The sequence below is a fragment of the Pan troglodytes genome, chromosome 2 (assembly GCF_028858775.2).
Source record: "Pan troglodytes isolate AG18354 chromosome 2, NHGRI_mPanTro3-v2.0_pri, whole genome shotgun sequence".
NCBI classification, from domain to species: Eukaryota; Metazoa; Chordata; class Mammalia; order Primates; family Hominidae; genus Pan; species Pan troglodytes.
The window spans coordinates 139,747,709-139,768,915 of NC_086015.1; the positions used below are offsets into that span (position 1 = coordinate 139,747,709).

At 36.3% G+C, this 21,207-nt stretch overlaps 1 protein-coding gene across 13 annotated transcripts in view; it reads right to left on the bottom strand.

The window, feature by feature from the left end:
- STAG1 (STAG1 cohesin complex component) overlaps positions 1 to 21,207 on the bottom strand; it is a 408,398-nt gene that overhangs the window by 172,256 nt on the left and 214,935 nt on the right. For 12 of the 13 annotated variants that reach the window (XM_016942000.4, XM_016942001.4, XM_009446530.5 and 9 more), the window contains one exon: positions 6,260 to 6,464. In XM_016942000.4, coding sequence (XP_016797489.1) covers positions 6,260 to 6,464 — 205 coding nt within the window. Of the gene's footprint in view, positions 1 to 3,282; positions 3,441 to 6,259; positions 6,465 to 21,207 lie in introns of those variants that run through there. The other variant, XM_024355717.3, reaches the window with a different exon arrangement.

Below are 21,207 nucleotides of genomic sequence, written 5' to 3' on the forward strand. Positions count from 1 at the left end.
AATGGAAGCAGCAAACCAACATGGCACATGTATACCTATGTAACAAACCTGCACATTGTGCACATGTACCCTAGAACTTAAAGTATAATTAAAAAAAAAAAAAATCACAACGTTGGGCTGGGCATGGTTGCTCAGGCCTGTAATCTCAGCGCTTTGGGAGGCCAAGGTGGGCAGATTGCCCGAGGTGAGGAGTTCGAGACTAGCCTGGCTAACATGATAAAACCCCGTCTCTCCCAAAAATACAAAAATTAGCTGGGTGTGGTAGTGCACGCCTGCAGTCCCAGCTACTCGGGAGGCTGTGGCAAGAGAATCACTTGAACTCAGGAGGGGGAGGTTGCAGCGAGCCGAGATTGTGCCACTGCACTCCAGCCTGGGTAACACAGTGAGACTCCATCTCAAAAACAACAACAACAAACAACATTAGACAATTACTAAGTGACTTATGTATGTTACATATTTAACAAAAATTATTTCATCTATATGACTCAGGAAACAAAAGATAAATTATTTCATTTAAGCTTCCCAATACTACCACGAGAAAGGATTATTAGTATCTATGCTATAAAGACGAAGAAAGGCACAGGAGTTACATAATTTGTCCAAAGTCACCAAGTTAATAAATTCAAGATATGTAATGCTTATAAAGTAATTTTTAAAATCCTTGTTTCTTTACAAAAACTGGCTGCCAAAAGAAAGCTAATTTTCAGAACCGATGATAGAACGTAAAAGACAATAATACTAAGAAAAAAGTTAGAAAATTTCAAGTTATTATAGACCTAAATATACAGATTCAAAAAAGTAATTACATTTTAAAGTTATACTTTATTTTATGGGTAAAACTACATGATACAGTGGTATTTGCAGATTTCACCAACTATTGGGCATTAATCCCACGAGAACATCAGAAGTCTGTTATATACAAACCCTAGAAAATTGAATAAAGATTTTATATCTGGAGGAGGGATGAAAAACACAACGGTGAAAAAGTAAAGTAAGACAAAGTAAAAGTACAAAGCAATGAAAAGGTCAAACTCTAGAAGAATTTTGAAAAATGAATATAAAAAAATAAAATGTAAATACAAAAAGGAAGAGCAATTATTTATACTACATGGTCTATTCTTTGATAATACCAGATTGCTCTAAAATTTTCACATCTTAACCATAGAAACCAGAAACAATCTGTGTGGTTAAAAATTATAAAATAATTATTGAATTTAATAAACAGAATATGGGTCCTGAGAGCCAAAAGATAAGTAAAATGAAAATGCAGGCTGGGTGTGGTTGTAATCCCAGCACTTTTAGAGGACATGGTATGCAAACTACTTGAATTCAGGAGTTCAAGGCCATGGGCAACATGGCGAAATCCCAACTCTACAAAAACTACAAAAAAATTAGCCGGATGTGGTGGCATGCACCTGTGGTCCCAGCTACTCGGGATGCTGAGGTGGAAGGATCGCTTGAGCCTGGGAAGCGGGGGTTGCAAGGAAACAAAACCATGCCACTGCACTGCAGCCTGGCAACAGAGTGAGAATCAGAAAATAAACATACATTTTAAAAAAGCAAAAGAAAAGAAAATGCATGCTGTTCGTTTTCTTAACAGCGGTTCTTGAAAGTTTATCTACTTGTTTATTTATGATTTCCCCATCTGTCATGTCTTATTACTTTTTATTAAAATAGAATAAGCAAATCAATAAATTCTGAGTAAAACCATAAAGGAAGGGAAATATTGGCAAATACTATTATCCCTTTTTCTCATTAAAGAATAATAGAATAATAGCTGCAGCTTACTAAATGCCAAGCATTGTCCCAAGCACTCCTAATCTCTTTTCTTTCCCACTTTGCAAATAAAGAGAGTAAGACCAGCTATGTTAAGGACTTGTCCAAGGTTATCCAACTAGTAAAAGGCAGAGACGAATATGAATTCAGACAGGCACTCCAGAACCCATTCTATCAACCACAGTATTACATGGTTTCAGCAACTGAAGGCCAAATAAAAAGACTTCAATTTTCTGAGGCAAAATTATTTTCAGCCTCTGATCATAAATTAAAGCAATTTCATATGTCATTTCCTTCCTCAGAGGAAAAGTCTGGAGATGCTGATTCTATAAGAAAAGTTAATCAATAATGAATCATATGTGAATATAAAATCAACCATAAGGTATAAAGAAATGTTTATCCCTCAGGAGTCTGAGAGTGACTTATTGATAAGCACTGATGAAGACTGGCCTTGTGATGATCTTGACCACATTTTCTAATTTTTTCCCAAATTCATTTTAGGAGGGAAAAAAGAGAATAGAAACAATCTTCATGTCATTATTAATACAAATTTTGTATTTTAACTCCCTTTTGTTCAAATTAGAACTTTAGAAGTCAGAGGCAGCCAGCATTAATATATTTATAACATCACAGAAAATTATGTAGGTGAGAAAACAACAAAATATTAAACCGTTAACCAACATTACTCATCCTGAATGTTGCCCTCTAACAAAAATTTGAAGTCAACAAGTTGTAAAGTATTGGTATACATTTTAAAAGCAAATGTCTAAAAATAAACATAATCCTGAAAAACAATTCTTTGAGAGTAAAATTTTAACTTCATAATACCAAACAAGAAAGTGGTAAAACAAAGAAAATCTTACCTATTTTTGAACTTAAAAGGAAAATATTCCCTCAAAAAATAAAAATGTCATCAAATTTGAAAATAAAAAAGTTCCCAGTCTCAGATTGTAAATCCACCAAAATAATTATGACACAATGTTTCTTACATAAATTAAATCCACGAACTGTACTACTATGTCCCACTGAGATAGCTATTTCAAATAAAAATAAGGGCACTTAGTTCTGAAGATCAATAGTTAATGAAAACTACAATGTAAAGCTTATTAAAATGGGTCAGATAACTAGGACAGTATGTTTGAAAATTCCAACGAAGGGATTAAAGAAAATATAAAATTGAATTGTTAACAGTCTCTTTCAATTTAATGGTAAAATATATTCTAAAAAGAGAGTTTACCTCCAATAGAAAAATAAGAATATACTTATGAGTGTGGAATAAACAGACATAAAGAACTACATAATGATAAAAAAAACTTTTAATAAAAATGTAGTAAAAGTATACAATTAAATGCAATGCATAAACACTGACAACAGGGACACATATTGAATTCATAACAGGAAAATGGGATATTTGGAAAACAGATTAAAAATACTACTGATAAGACCACTCTGATGACTTATGAAGCTCTGGAACTCATCACATCTGTACCCTACAAAATAACTAACCTGATTGTCTCTCTTCTCAGCTAAGATTTAAGCAATGTCAAGGAGCATTTTATTCCAAAGCCGATAATCATATCTGGCCATAACTGCCTTGTAACTGTCCATGCACATAGTCTTTGAAGCAGAGGATTAAATGTTCCTGCCCATTTTATCTAGTCCCCAAGACTTGTCCTGCAAAGTGAATAAAAATGATTATCTTTTAATCTATTCCTCGTACATATACCATTAAAAATAAGAAGAGGGCAAAGATGAGAACAAAATGTCCTTGAAAAGAGGGAAAATTGTTGTCCAGCCTGGAATTAAGTTCCCAGCAAGCCCTCTGTGCTTTGTTGAAGGGTAGGTGACTGCTATGTCTCACATTTTATACAAGTGAGCCTTGGAAGATATAACCATTAATTAGTGTAGACACATGGGAATTACAGTAATACGTTAAAGTAAATTGAGAGAACAACTGAAAAGTTTTATCCTTTGAAAATTCTGTATAAACATATGTTGTTAATTTGTTTTTTTGATATCTGATTTTGAAAAATAATTTCAAATTTAAATAGGCTACATGATGATACTAATATAAAAAGAACACAGGTGAAAACAAAATCACATTCATCAAGTAGTTTTAAAGGTTATGATGAACGCAGGTAGACCGTGGAAAAGAGACACAGAAAGGCAATGGGGGGAGGCAGGAGACACTCAATTCAAAAGGAATAGGAAGAAAGCCATAATGAAAATATATTTAAACATACACAAGATTAGCAGATGGAGATAACCAAAGGGGTAAGTATAAAGAAAACAATACAATGAAAGTTACTAAAAATGAGGAAATGAAAAGGAAAGCTGAAATGGACCATCGAAAAGGCAGTAAAATACAGTAATACTGCATTTACATGGCAGTGAAGGACAAATGCAAATGAGTTAAAGTGCATTGTTCACAAAATAAAACAATGTTTTAAGAGTCAAAATATTCTGCGTATTTCTATAATATAGCACTCCTCTTATGTTCTTAGAGTAAATGGCATACAATTAACCTTTTAAACAGAATGCACACAAGTTACTAGATTAAAGAAAAGTAGCTTGCCCCTACAGAGAAGCCAAAGATTGTGCTCTATCTTGAGAACTGTAAACTAATTTTTGGGTCTTCTTCTTTTAAATGGTCATTTCACAATACTATCAGCCCTCAATTAACTTATTGCTTCTCCTTCTCTCTTGGCCTTGGGAAACCCAGATAATAACTTCTGTATAAAAGTAAATTCGTTAATTCTTATGACAGCAAAATTGGTTATTTACAAGCAATTTCTACTTTATTTTCAAGTTTTTTTTTTCCAAATTGCTGAATTTCCTATGCATGTGACAATCAAGTAAATGGGCATTACTGTACACAGAAAGAAGTAAGATGAAAAGGAACAGAAAATATAAAGAAAAGAAAAAAAGCAACGACCAAATGCAGAGGATACTACGAAAGGTTGGCGAATTAGAAAAAAAAAGTCTAACATTATATAACTGTTTGAATAATAAACAGTATTTTTACAGTAACTTTTTAAAAAAGATAAACAGGGTAAAAAATCTTTTTCTTCCTAATAATGAGGAAGAAGATACTCTCAAAACACAGTATGAACTGTATCTGATGTATGTTCTACATAGGTATTTTTCAACAAATTATATTTTTAATCTTTTGAAAAAAGATAAAATTGGGTAAAATATCTCCCTCTCTTCCTAATAATGAGAAAAGAACACTCTCAGAAAAAACAAACTGTGCTTCATGTTTACTTGGTTAGGACTGTAACTAACAGAACAATAGACACTAATATGAATTAATATGAATTAACTGAGTAAGGGAAAAATGAGAATTGGGAAAAACAGAATGTAAAAACATATACACAACTCCAGTTATTATCTTATTGGCTTTGGGCAACAGGTTAAGCCAAAAAATAACAAAATTTTAAAGCAGACATTTGCAATGTGTAGTTCCCAAATCACCAGCATCAACATTGCCTAGGAACTTCTTGCCCAGCCATCTGTTTGAACAAGCTCTGTAGGTGATTCTGGTGTGTGCTAAAGTCTGAGGAACGGTGCTTTAAATAAATTAGATAAATGAGAAATTAAAATTTAAATGCAAAATGAAATGTAACTAATGAGTCTAAATCTGGTTTATTATGATAATAAGTAAGATGAATATAGGCAAAGTTACTGCTACTAAAAAAGATGTAATTTGGGATTATTTAAACATACACTTATGAACACTCAACAAGTATACACACACTCCATTATGAATGAAAAAAATAGTCATTTTAGGTAGGCACAGTTAAAGCAGTGACGGAAAAATAGAACAATTGCTAAAATAAGAAAATTACCTCGTTACTGAAAATCAAGAAAAAAAATGAATATAGTTGGTTGACAAGTTGTCATGATAATTCTAAAAGCAAAAGTGAAAACTAATCTGTTAGTTCTTCAAATTATCTACAGCCTACCTTAAGAACTGATTTTAAAGATGTTAATATTTGAGTATGTTTAAGTTATTATAGCACTAGGAATAGGAAGAATGTTTGTTACCCTAATGGACAGAATTGTTTCAAGTATATAAACAAGTATTTACCCACTTATCTATAATAATAATGAGCAATAAAACAATGTAATTATGCGATGAAAAAATACAATAAATTTGGAATTTCAACTATTATTACTTGGGTTTTCCAAAGAATTTGGCCTAGTGGTCTCTTAAAATTTCTTCAGTTATAAGTAAGGATGTACATTAGTAACTAAACATTCAGACAGACATTTGATGACACTGGCCAGAAAATTTCAATTTTCATTCTTAAGGCTATCAAATGCCAGTTATGAAAACAGGCATAAATTTTAACAAAAACTATTCAAATGACTGTTTTATTCTAACTAAATTTTTAATTAAATCTTCTCATTAAGTTTGTAATCAGAATAAAACATAGTCAACAAAACTAAATGAAAAGGAAATAAAATGTTGATTACTTACCAGCCAGGGTACTTGTATGCCTAAAAGCTCTGACCTGGGAGTCTGACAAACCCGTCAAAAGGGAGATTACTGTGTCCATCATATACTCATCATAAATTATGCTATACTGACACTGTCGAATCAGGACTCCAATAAATTCACAAAAGTTTGAACGAAATTTTTTCCACTGAGGTCCAGGCATGGTAAGAGGATAATCACCACTGTCCTAAAAAAGAGAAAAAGAACATATTAAGTATGTCACATTACAAAATTTGATGAAAGCTTTTTTTTTCTTCCTACCTACATAGGAACCCCTTTTTGCAAAGCAGTTATAGAAAGAAATAGGTGACTTCCATAGTACATTTGATTGCTTTATTTCTCTTTGATTTTGATCTGCCACAACTAAGTAATTCTTAAAATACTCAAAATTACTATTTTAGAACCAGCATCTACTTTATTGTTCTAAGTCTTTCATTGAAAATAATAGTTCCACTTTGTTGTATTTGGATCATAGTTGAGGTAATCTGAAACAGTAAAAAAATTTTTTTAAAGTTTAGACTAGAAAGGATGATTGCCAGTTGAATTTTGATGAAAGCTATCATGATATCTGTGTCATACCACATCTTTCAATATTTTAAATTGAATTTTTAAGAAGTGAGAATTTCAAAAGTATAAGCATTTCATTGGGAAGTGCAAAAATAATCTTACACATCCTAAATTCCAACCAAATTTCCTCAAATTTTACTATGAACTTTATTTTAATACCACTTCATACACTGGACTGATTAAGTTTTCTAAGACAACAATCTGAGTTCTTGATATCACCAGGTTGTGTCATCTTGTTTTAAAACACAAAACGTAGAGTACAACCCAACTGGCTAGAGGTTTCTCTCTCTAGTGTAAGACACTTAAGTACAGAAATGGAAATTAACAAGGTAGAGAATGAGGAATTCTGTGAACAAGGTTGCCTGAATATTCTCAATGTGTAACTTTTTGTCCTTTCTAGAACAAAGTGCTGCTAGGCAAATTTCTTTATAAATGAGGCCTTGAGCTCTGCTGGAGTCATAGGAAAGAGAACTAGTGTGATATACAGAACACCAGATCCCAAGAACAGGTAACAAAAAGCAGACACTACAAGAGACCGGACTCAGAGTCAAAATCCCAAAAGTTAGTTAATGTTGGTGTTAGATGAGTGGTAGGGAGCACTACATGACTGGGAGTGTGAGTATAGACTGGAGAAGTTACATAGACTAGAAAGAAAAGATGTTTCCTAAAGGTATCTCAGCAGCCTACCTGCTGCTTCTATATCACAAAACCCCACTATAATAGAGTTCCTCTTGTTTTTTTCTTTTTTGCTGTTCTTTTTTGTTTTTAATTATAATTATTTTTCACTCTACTTTTAGTTCTAGGGTACATGTGCACAACGTGCAGGTTAGTTACATATGTATACATGTGTCATGTTGGTGTGCTGCACCCATTAACTCATCATTTACATGAGGTATATCTCCTAATGCTATTCCTCCCCCCTCCCCCCAACCCACGGCAGGTCCCAGCGTGTGACGTTCCCTTCCTGTGTCCAAGTGTTCTCACTGTTCAATTCCCACCTATGAGTGAGAACATGCAGTGTTTGGGTTTTTGTCCTTGTGATGGTTTCCTGAGAATGATGGTTTCCAGCTTCATCCATGTCCCTACAAAGGACATGAACTCATCATTTTTTATGGCTGCATATTATTCCACAGTGTATATGTGCTACATTTTCTTAATCCAGTCTATCACTGATGGACATGTGGGTTGGTTCTAAGTCTTTGCTATTGTGAATAGTGCCGCAATAAACATACGTGTGCATATGTCTTTATAGCAGCATGATTTATAATCCTTTGGATAGATACCCAGTAAGGGGATGGCTGGCTCAAATGGTATTTCTAGTTCTAGATCCTTGAGGAATCGCCACACTGTCTTCCACAATGGTTGAACTAGTTTACAGTCCCAACAACAGTGTAAAAGTGTTCCTATTTCTCCCTATCCTCTTCAGTACCTGTCATTTCCTGACTTTTTAATGACTGCCATTCTAACTGGTGTGAGATGGTATCTCACTGTGGTTTTGATTTGCATTTCTCTGATGACCAGAGATAATAAGCATTTTTTCACATGTCTGTGGGCTGCATAAATGTCTTCTTTTGAGAAGTGTCTGTTCATATCCTTAGCCCACTTGTTGATGGGGTTGTTTGTTTTCTTTCTTGTAAATTTGTTTGAATTCTTTGTAGATTCTGGATATTAGCCTTTTGTCAGATGAGTAGATTGCAAAAATCTTCTCCCATTCTGTAGGTTGCAAAAATCTTCTCCCATTCTGTAGGTTGCCTGTTCACTCTGATGGTAGTTTCTTTTGCTGTGCAGAAGCTCTTTAGTTTAATTAGATCCCATTTGTCAGTTTTGGCTTTTGTTGCCATTTCTTTTGGTGTTTTAGACGTGAAGTCCTTGCCCATGCCTATGTCCTGAATGGTATTGCCTAGGTTTTCTTCTAGGGTTTTTATGGTTTTAGGTCTAACATGTAAGTCTTTAATTCATCTTGAATTAATTTTTGTATAAGGTATAAGGAAGGGATCCAATTTCAGCTTTCTACATATGGCTAGCCAGTTTTCCCAGCACCATTCATTAAATAGGGAATCCTTTCCCCATTGCTTGTTTTTCTCAGGTTTGTCAAAGATCAGATAGTTGTAGACGTGTGATATTATTTCTGAGGGCTCTGCTCTGTTCCATTGGTCTACATCTCTGTTTTGGTACCAGTGCCATGCTGTTTTGGTTACTGTAGCCTTGTAGTATAGTTTGAAGTCAGGTAGCATGATGCCTCCAGCTTTGTTCTTTTGGCTTAGGATTGTCTTGGCAATGCAAGCTCTTTTTTGGTTCCATATGAACTTTAAAGTAGTTTTTTCCACTTATCTGAAGAAAGTCATTGGTAGCTTGATGGGGATGGCATTCAATCTATAAATTACCTTGGGCAGTATGGCCATTTTCACGATATTGATTCTTCCTACCCCTGAGCATGGAATGTTCTTCCATTTGTTTGTGTCCTCTTTTATTTCGTTGAGCAGTGGTTTGTAGTTCTCCTTGAAGAGGTCCTTCACATCCCTTGTGAGTTGGATTCCTAGGTATTTTATTCTCCTTGAAGCAATGGTGAATGGGAGTTCACTCATGATTTGGCTGTTTGTCTGTTACTGGTGTATAAGAATGCTTGTGATTTTTCCACATTGATTTTGTATCCTGAGACTTTGCTGAAGTTGCTTATCAGCTTAAGGAGATTCTGGGCTGAGACGATGGGGTTTTCTAAATATACAATCCTGTCATCTGCAAACAGGGACAATTTGACTTCCTCTTTTCCTAATTGAATACCCTTTATTTCTTTCTCCTGCCTGACTGCCCTGGCCAGAACTTCCAACACTATGTTGAATAGGAGTGGTGAGAGAGGGCATCCCTGTCTTGTGCCAGTTTTCAAAGGGAATGCTTCCAGTTTTTGCCCATTCAGTATGATATTGGCTGTGGGTTTGTCATAAATAGCTCTTATAATTTTGAGATACATCCCATCAATACCTAATTTATTGAGAGTTTTTAGCATGAAGGCTGTTGAATTTTGTCAAAGGCCTTTTCGGCATCTACTGAGATAATCATGTGGTTTTAGTCTTTGGTTCTGTTCATATGCTGGATTACGTTTATTGATTTTCCTATGTTGAACCAGCCTTGCATCCCAGGGATGAAGCCCACTTGATCATGGTGGATGAGCTTTTTGATGTGCTGCCAGATTCAGTTTGCCGGTATTTTATTGAGGACTTTTGCATCGATGTTCCTCAGGGGTACTGATCTAAAGTTCTCTTTTTTTGTTATGTCTCTGCCAGGCTTTGGTATCAAGATGATGCTGGCCTTATAAAATGAGTTAGAGAGGATTCCCTCTTTTTCGGTTGATTGGAATAGTTTCAGAAGTAATGGTACCAGCTCCTCCTTGTACCTCTGGTAGAATTCAGCTGTGAATCCATCTCGTCCTGGACTTTTTTTGGTTGGTAGGCTATTAATTATTGTCTCAATTTCAGAACCTGTTATTGGTCTATTCAGGGATTCAACTTCTTCCTGGTTTAGTCTTGGGAGGGTGTATGTGTCCAGGAATTTATCCATTTCTTCTAGGTTTTCTAGTTTATTTGCGTAGAGGTGTTTATAGTTTTCTCTGATGGTAGTTTGTATTTCTGTGGGATCGGTGGTGATATCCCCTTTATCATTTTTTATTGCGTCTATTTGAGTCTTCTCTCTTTTCTTCTTTATTAGTCTTGCCAGCGGTCTATCAATGTTGTTGATCTTTTCAAAAAAACCACCTCCTAGATTCATTAATTTTTGAAGGGTTTTTTGTGTCTCTATCTCCTTCAGTTCTGCTCTGATCTTAGTTATTTCTTGCTTTCTGCTAGCTTTTGAACGTGTTTGCTCTTGCTTCTCTGGTTCTTTCAATTGTGATGTTAGGGCATCAATTTTAGATGTTTCCTGCTTTCTCTTGTGGGCATTTAGTGCTATAAATTTCCCTCTACACACTGCTTTAAATGTGTCCCAGAGATTCTGTTATGTTGTGCCTTTGTTCTCACTGGTTTCAAACAACATCTTTATTTCTGCCTTCATTTCATTATGTATCCATTAGTCATTCAGGAGCAGGTTGTTTAGTTTCCATGTAGTTGAGCAGTTTTGAGTGAGTTTCTTAATCCTGAGTTCTAGGTTGATTGCACTGTGGTCTGAGAGACAGTTTGTTATAATTTCTGTTCTTTTACATTTGCTGAGGAGTGCTTTACTTCCAACTATGTGGTCAGTTTTGGAATAAGTGTGATGTGGTGCTGAAAAGAATGTATATTCTGTTAATTTGGGGTGGAGAGTTCTGTAGATGTCTATTAATTCCGCTTGGTGCAGAGCTGAGTTCAATTCCTGGATATCCTTTTTAACTTTCTGTCTCGTTGATCTGTCTAATGTTGACAGTGGGGTGTTAAAGCCTCTCATAATTATTGTGTGGGAGTCTAAGTCTCTTGTAGGTCTCTAAGGACTTTCCTTATGAATCTGGGTGCTACTGTATTGGGTGCATATATATTTAGGATAGTTAGCTCTTCTTGTTGACTTGATCCCTTTACCATTATGTTATGGCCTTCTTTGTCTCTTTGTATCTTTGTTGGTTTAAAGTCTGTTTTATCAGAGACTAGGATTGCAACCCCTACCTTTTTTTGTTTTCCATTTGTCAGAGACTAGGATTGCAACCCCTACCTTTTTTTGTTTTCCATTTGCTTGGTAGATCTTCCTCCATCCCTTTATTTTGAGCCTATGTGTGTCTCTGCATGTGAGATGGGTCTCCTGAATACAGCACACTGATGGGTCTTGACTCTTTATCCAATTTGCCAGTCTGTGTCTTTTAATTGGAGCATTTAGCCCGTTTACATTTAAGGTTAATATTGTTATGTGTGAATCTGATCCTGTCATTATGTTAGCTGGTTATTTTGTTCGTTAGTTGATGCAGTTTCTTCCTAGCATCCATGGTCTTTACAATTTGGCACGTTTTTGCAGTGGCTGGTACCGGCTGTTCCTTTCCATGTTTACTGCTTCCTTCAGGAGCTCTTGTAGGGCAGGCTTGGTGGTGACAAAATCTCTTAGCATTTGTTTGTCTCTAAAGGATTTTATTTCTCCTTCACTCATGAAGCTTAGTTTGGCTGGATATGAAATTCTGGGTTGAAAATTCTTTTCTTTAAGAATGTTAAATGTTGGCTCCCACTCTCTTCTGGCTTGTACAGTTTCTGCTGAGAAATCCACTGTTAGTCTGATGGGCTTCCCTTTGTGGGTAACCCGACCTTTCACTCTGGCTGCCCTTAACATTTTTTCCTTCATTTCAACTTTGGTGAATCTGACAATTATGTGTCTTGGAGTTGCTCTTCTCAAGGAGTATCTTCATGACGTTCTCTGTATTTCCTGAATTTGAATGTTGGCCTGCCTTGCTAGGTTGGGGAAGTTCTCCTGGATAATATCCTGCAGAGTGTTTTCCAGCTTGGTTCCATTCTCCCTGTCACTTTCAGGTACACCAATCAGATGTAGATTTGGTCTTTTCCCATAGTCCCATATTTCTTGGAGGCTTTGTTTGTTTCTTTTTACTCTTTTTTCTCTAAACTTCCTTTCTCGTTTCATTTCATTCATTTGATCTTCAATCACCGATACCCTTTCTTCCAGTTGATCGAATTGGCTACTGAAGCTTGTGCATTTGTCACGTAGTTCTAGTGCCATGGTTTTCAGCTCCATCACACCATTTAAGGACTTCTCTACACTGGTTATTCTAGTTAGCCATTCGTCCAGTCTTTTTTCAAGGTTTTCAGCTTCTTTGTGATGGGTTCCAACTTCCTCCTTTAGCTCAGAAAAGTTTGATCGTCTGAAGCCTCCTTCTCTCAACTTGTCATTCTCCCTCCCGCTTTGTTCCGTTACTGACGAGGAGCTATGTTCCTTTGGAGGGGGAGAGGCGATCTGATTTTTAGAATTTTCAGCTTTTCTGCTCTGTTTTTTCCCCATCTTTGTGGTTTTATCTACCTTTGGTCTTTGATGATGGTGACATACAGATGGGGTTTTGGTGTGGATGTCCTTTCTGTTTGTTAGTTTTCCTTCTAACAGTCAAGACCCTCAGCTGCAGGTCTGTTGGAGTTTGCTGGAGGGCCACTCCAGACCCTGTTTTCCTGGGTATCAGCAGCGGATGCTGCAGAACAGTGAATATTGCTGAACAGAAAATGTTGCCACCTGATTGTTCCTCGGGAAGCTTCATCTCAGAGGGTTATCCGGCCGTGTGATGTGTCAGTCTGCCCCTACTTGGGGGTGCCTCCCAGTTAGGCTACTTGGGGGTGCCTCCCAGTTAGGCTACTTGGGGGTCAGGGACCCACCTGAGGAGGCCGTCTGTCTGTTCTCAGATCTCAAACTCCGTGCTGGGAGAACCACTAATCTCTTCAAAGCTGTCAGACAGGGACATTTAAGTTTGCAGAAGTTTCTGCTGCGTTTTGTTCAGCTATGCCCTGCCTCAGAGGTGGAGTCTACAGAGGCAGACAAGCCTCCTTGAGCTGTGGTGGGCTCTACCCAATTTGAACTTCCTGGCTGCTATGTTTACCTACTCAAGCCTCAGCAATGGCAGGTGACCCTCCCCCAGCCTTACTGCAGCCTTGCAGTTTGATCTACTGCTGTGCTAGCAATGAGTGAGGCTCCGTGGGCATGGGACCCTCTGAGCCAGGCGCTATAAGAGATGTGCAGATATCAATTAAGGACACAGGAAACGTGAAAAAGCAAAGAAACTTGACATCTCCAAAGGAATACAATAATTCCCCAGCAACAGATGCCCCCGCACCCCTCCCCCCAAAAAAATCACTAAGTCCTGGAAAAGGAATCCAAATTATTTATTCTAAAGAAGCTCAGTGAGATACAACAGAATTCTGAAAAACAATACAGAGGAGTCAGCAAAACAATTCAGCATATAAACCAAAAATTTACCAAAGAAATAGATATCATTAAAAGGAACCAAATCAGGCGCAGGAGCTCACATGTATCATCCCACCACTTCGGGAGGCTGAGGTGAGTGGATTCCTTGAACTCAGGGCATGGCAAAACCCCGTCTCTACCAAAAATACAAAATATTAGTCAGGCATGGTGGTATGTGCCTGTATTCCCAGCTATTTGGGAGGCTGAAGTGGGAGAATCACTTGAGCCCAGGAGGCAGAGGTTGCAGTGAGCCAAGATCATGCCACTGCACTCCAGTCTGGGTGACAGAGCAAGACCCTGACTGAAAAAGCAAAAAACAAAACAAAACAAAAAAAAACAGAAAACAAACCAAAAAACCCCCACAAATTTCGGAACTGAATAATTCATTGAATAAAATAAAAAATACATTTGCAAGCTTCAACAAAAGACTAGATCAAGCAGAAAAATGAGTATCAGAGCCTGAACACAGGTCTTCTGAAATAATTCAGCCAGACAAAAATAAAGAAAAATGAACTATGCCTTTGTGATATATGAAATACCACAGAGCACCCAAATGTTCAATTTGGGGTCCCAGAAGGCCAAGACAGAATGAAAGCATTTTAAAACCTACTTAATAAAAGAATAGATGAAAACTTCCCAAGTCTAGCAAGAGATATAGACATTTAGATACAAGAGGCTAAGATCCAAAAAGGTCTTCTTCATGGCACGTTATAGTCAAACTGTTTTAACGTCAAAGACAGAGAGAATTCTGAAAACAGCAAAAGTGTCTAGTCATATATAAAGAAACCTTCATCAGACTACCAGTAAATTTCTCAGCAGAAACCTTATAGGACCAGAGAGAATGGAAGGACATATTCACACTGCTAAAAGAAAACAACAACAACAACAACAACAAAAAACCCTGCTAGTCAACAGCACTATATTCAGCAAAACTATCTTTAATAAATGGAGAAATAACATTTTTCCCAAACAAGCAAAAGCTAAGGAAATCCATCACCACCAGATCTGTTCTACACAAAAAAATGCTCAAGAGAGTCCTAAAACTGGATGTGAATGAACAATGTTTACCATGAAGAAAACACACAAAAGTATAAGTCTCACTGGTAAAGCAAACACACATATGAGGAAGATAAAATAATCAAATGACACTGCTACAGAAAATCACCAAACAACAAAGAAAAACAATAGGAGAAAAAGAAAGAAACAAATAATATTACAAAACAACCAGAAAACAATTAACACTATGACAGGAACAAAGGGTCACATAGTAATATTAACTTTGAATGTAAACGGATTAAATATTCCACTAAAAAGACAAAGACCAGATGAGTAGATAAAAGACAGGATCCAACCACATGCTGCCTACAAGTAATGCACTTTACCTGTAAAGACACATACAGACTGAAACTAAAGGGATGGACAAAGATATTCCACACAAATAGAAATGAAAAGTGAGCAAGAACAGCTACACTTATGATGAGTGAAACAAACTGTACATCAAAAACAGTCATAAAGACAAAGGTCATTATATAACGATAAAGAGATTAATTCAACAAGAATAATTAATAATTTTTAGTATATATGCACCCAACAGTGGAGCATCCAGATTTATAAGGCAAACATTACTAAATCTAAATAGACTCCCAGACTATAACAGAGACTTCAACACCTCACTCTCAGCATTCGATCATCTAGACAGAAATTCATTAAAGTAACACTGGATTTAAACTAGACCTTAAACCAAATAGACTTGACATTTATAGGACATTTTATCCAACAACTGCAGAATACACATTATTCTCTGAGATCAGACAAAATTGGGTGCATTCAGGGTGGTATGGCCATAGACAGAATATACATTATTCTCATTAGCACATGGATAGACCATATGTTAAGCCACAAAACAAGTCTCGTCAAATTTTTAAAAATCAAAATCATATGAAATATCTTCTCAGACCACAATGGAATAAAACCAGAAATCAATACAAAGAGAAACTCTGAAAACCTTACAAATACATAAAAATTAAAAAACACACTCTTGAATAACCACTGGGTCAACGAAGAAATTAAGGTGTAAATCAAAACATGCCCTGAAATAAATGAAAGTGGAAACACAACATACCAAAACCTGTGGGATACAGCAAAAACTGCAGTAGGATGAAAGTTTATAGAAATAAACACCTGCATCAAAAGAGCAATAAGGTTTCAGGCCAGGCACAGCAGCGCACACCTGTAATCTCAGCACTTTGGGAGGCTGAAGTGGGTGGATCACCTGAGGTCAGGAGTTCGAGATCAGCCTAGCCAACATGGTAAACTCCGTCTCTACTAAAAATACAAAAATTAGCTGGGTGTGGTCATGGGCGCCTGTAATCCCAGATACTCAGTTGGCTGAGGCAGGAGAATCACCTGAACCCAGGAGGCAGAGGTTGCAGTGAGCCGAGATCACGCATTGCACTCTAACCTGGGCAACAAGAGCGAAACTCTGTCTTTGGAACAGACACTTCTCAAAAGAAGACATTTATGCAGCCAAAAAAACACATGAAAAAATGCTCATCATCACTGGCCATCAGAGAAATGCAAATCTAAACCACAATGAGATACCATCTCACACCAGTTAGAATGGCAATCATTAAAAAGTCAGGAAACAACAGGTGCTGGAGAGGATGTGGAGAAATAGGAACACTTTTACACTGTTGGTGGGACTGTAAACTAGTTCAACCATTGTGGAAGTCAGTGTGGCGATTCCTCAGGGATCTAGAACTGGAAATACCATTTGACCCAGCCATCCCATTACTGGGTATATACCCAAAGGACTATAAATCATGCTGCTATAAAGACACATGCACACGTATGTTTATTGCGGCATTATTCACAATAGCAAAGACTTGGAACCAAATGTCCAACAATGATAGACTGGATTAAGAAAATGTGGCACATATACACCATGGAATACTATGCAGCCATAAAAATGATGAGTTCATGTCCTTTGTAGGGACATGGATGAAATTGGAAATCATCATTCTCAGTAAACTATCGCAAGAACAAAAAACCAAACACCGCATATTCTCACTCATAGGTGGGAATTGAACAATGAGATCACATGGACACAGGAAGGGGAATATCACACTCTGGGGACTGTTGTGGGGTGGGGGGAGGGGGGAGGGATAGCATCGGGAGATATACCTAATGCTAGATGATGAGTTAGTGGGTGCAGCGCACCAGCATGGCACATGTATACATATGTAACTAACCTGCACATTGTGCACATGTACCCTAAAACTTAAAGTATTAAAAAAAAAAAAAAGAGTAGTAAGGTTTCAAAGTAACAATTTAATGACGCACCTCAGGAACTAGAGTAGGAAGAACAAACCAAATACAAAATTAACAGCAGAAAAGAAATAATACAGATCAGACCAAAAATAAAACTAAAAAAAATACAACAGATCAATAAAATGAAAAGATAAAACTGATAAACCACTAGCTAGATTAACAAAGACCCAAATAAAAAAAATTAGAAATGAAAAATGAGACATTACAACTGATAACACAGAAATACAAAAGATCATCAGAGACTATTATGAACAACTATACACTAACAAATTGCTTGATCATGGTATATTACCTTTTTGATGTCTGTTGACTTTGGTTTGCTAGAATTTTTGTATCTAACTTCATCAGGGATGTTGGCCTGTAGGTTCCTTTATGTTGTTGTTGTTTTTGCTGTGGCCTTATCTGGTTTTGCTAACAGGGTAATGCTGGCCTTCTAGAATGAGTTACTGAGAATTCCCTCCCTTTAAGTTTTTTGGAATAGTTTGAGGAGGACTGGTGTTATTTCTTCTATCTTTGGTAGAATTCAGCTGTGAATCCTTCTGGGCCTGGGCTTTTCTTGGGTGGGAGACTTTTTATTACTGATTTAATCTCACTACAAACTCACTAATACACCATGATCAAGCAAAATTTACATAAGGCATTCAAGGATGGTTTAACGTATGCAAATCAACAAATGTGATACATAACATCAACAGACTGAAGGACAAAAACCCTATGATCATCTCAATAGATGCAGAAAAAGCATTTGGTAAAATCCAACAACGCTTCATGATAAAAATTCTCAATAAACTAGGCAAAAAAGGAATATACCTCAAAATAACAAAGTTCATATATGACAAACTCACAGGTAACATCATACTGAATGGGGAAAAGTTCAAACCTTTTCCTTCAAGAACTGAAACAAAACAAACATGCCCACTTTTATAAGTCTTATTCAACATGGTACTGGAAGTCCTAGACAGACCAATCAGGTAAGAGAAAAAACAAAATGCATCCAAATTGGAAAAGAGGAAGTCAAACTGTCCCTCTCAGCAGATGACATGATCTTTTATTTAGAAGAACCCAAAGCCTCTACCAAAAAATTCTTAGAGCTGATAGCAAATTCAGTAAAGTGCTTTACATTTTTTCAACATATAAAAATTGGTTTCTATATACCATTAATAAAACAGCTGTAAAAAAATCAAGATGGCAATCCCATTTACAACAGCTACAAAAAATAAAAGATCTAGAAATAAAGCTAACTAAAGTGAAGGATCTCTATAAGGAAAACTACAAAAGACTGATGAAAGAAACTGAAGAGGACACAAATGAATGGAAAGACAACTCATGCTCATGAATCCCAAGAATATTGGTAAAATGTTGGTAACCACTGAATTTTTTCTTTAAAAAAAGGTTGGTAAAATGACTGTGTCGCCTTTTTTTTATTTTTATTTTTTGCATTACTATAAAGAAATACCCAAGACTGGGTAATTTATAAAGAAAAGAGGTTTACTGGCTCAGGTTCTGGAAGCTGTATATGAAGCATAGTACTGGAGTCTGCTCGCCTTATGGTGAGGTCCTCAAGGATGCTTATAATCACAGCAGAACGTGAAGGTGAGCCAGTGAATCACATGGTGAGAGAAGGAGCAAGGGGGCAGGCGTGCCATACTTTAAAAAATAACCAGATATCTTGTGAATTCAAAGCAAGAATTCACTTGTTACTGCAAGGAGGATACCAAGCCACTCACGAGGTATCTGTCCCCATGACCCAAACACTTCCCACCAGGCCCCACTTCCGACACTGGGGATTACATTTCAACATGAGATTTAAAGGGGACAAACATCCAAACCATATCAATGACCATACTGTCAACAGCAATATACAGATTCAATGTAATCCCTATCAAAATATCAATGTCAGTTCTCACAGCAACAGAAAAAAACAATCCTGAAGTGTGCATGGAACCAAAAGAGAACTGGAATAGCCAAAGCAAAGTTAAGCAAAACAAACAAACAAATGAACGAAACAAAACAAAAACAAAGCTGAAGGCATTACAGCCTGACTTCAAATTATATTACAAGGCTATATTCGCCAAAAGAACAAAGTATTGGTATAAAAATAACCACACATACCAATTGAACAGAATAGATAACCCAGAAATAAATCCACATATTTACAGCCAACTGATGTTTGACAAAGGTGTCAAGAATATACACTGCGGGATGGACATCTCCCTTCACTAAATGATACTGGAAAAACTGGATATCCATATGCAGAAGAATGAATCTGAACCCCTATCTCTCACGTTATATAAAAATCAACTCAAGATAAAGACTTAACTGTAAGACCTGAACCTATAAAACTAGTAGAAGAAAACACAGGAAAAACAATTCAGGACACTGGTCTAGGCAAATAGTTTATAGCCAAGACATCAAAAGCACAGACAACAAAAACAAACAAATAAAAAAGGCAAACAAGATACATTAAACTAAAAATAAAAAAGCACAGCAAGCAAAGAAAACAACAGAGTGAAGAGACAACCTCTTGAATGAGAGAAAATATTTGCAAACTATTCATCCAACAAAAGACTAATACTGAAAATAAACAACTCAACAATGAAAAAAAAACATAATCGAATTAAAAAGTGAGCAAAGCACATGAATAGTCAATTCTCAAAAGAAAACTTAAATGGCCAACAGGTATATGAAAAAGTGCTCAACATCCATAATCATCCAGAAAATACAAATTAAATGGGCAATGAGATATCATTCACCCCAGTTGGAATGGCTATTATTAAAGAGAAGAAAAACAACAGATACTGGTGAGGATCTGGAGAAAAGAGAACTTCTATACACTGTTGGTGGGAATGTAAATTAGTACAACCACCATGGAAAACAGTGTGGAGATTTTTCAAAAAACTAAAAATAGAACTACCATATGATCCAGCAATCCCACTACTACGTATTTATCCAAAGGAAAAGAAATCAGTATATCAAAGGGATACCCACACTTGCATGTTTATCACAGCACTATTCACAATTGCAAAGATATGGAATCAATCTAAGTGTCCATCAATAGATGAATGGATAAAGAAAATGCAGCATATACATATAACCGGATACTATTTGGTTATAAAAAATTAAAGTCATTTGCAACAGCATGAATAGAACTGGAGATCCTTATATTAAGTGTAATAACTCAGGAACAGAAAAACAAATACATTTTCTCACTCTTATCTGTGAGCTAAAAAACCTGATCTCATGGTGATAGGGAATAGAATGATAGATGCCAGAGGGAGAAAAGCGTGTGAGGAGGAAACAGAGAGGTTGGGTAAATAGTTATAAACTTACAGTTAGATAGAAGAAATAAGTTCTAATGTTCGATAGCAGGCTTGGGTGACTACAGTTAACATCAATATATTATATATTTCAAAATAGCTAGGAGAGAGCTGGGTGCGGTGGCTCATGCCTGTGATCCCAGCACACAGGAAGGCCAAGGCAGGTGGATCACTTGAGGACAGGAGTTCAAGACCAGCCTGGCCAACATGGCGAAACTTTGTCTCTACTAAAAATACAAAAATTAGCTAGGCACGGTGGCACAAGCCTGTAATCCCAGCTACTTGGGTGGCTGAAGCAAGAGAATCACTTGAACTTGGGAGGTGGAGGTTGCAGTGAGCTGAGATCGTGCCACTGCACTCCAGCCTAGGCAACGAAGTGAGACTCAGTCTCAAAACAAACAAATAAGTAAACAAACAAAACAAAAGCTAGGAAAGGACTTGAAATGGTACCAACACACAGAAATGATAAATACTCAAGGTAAGAGATACCCCAAATACCCTGACTTGATCATTACGCATTCTATGCATGTAAAAATATTCACAAGTACCCCATAAAAATGTGAACTACTATATATCCATAAAAGCAAAAAGTGATACCTCTAATAAATAAAAAACCGAATTCCTACTATCTGGCTTTAGCTGAAAAATCTAATACATCTTAATAATAATTAACAAATATAAATGTGATTTATGTGAATCACTGTAAAATCCAATTTTGTACGAGTTTTAAAACGGAAAGATAAAAATTTTCAAATTACCAGCATGTAAGTATATCCTCAATAAATACTTTATCATGACTAATCCAGATAGTAT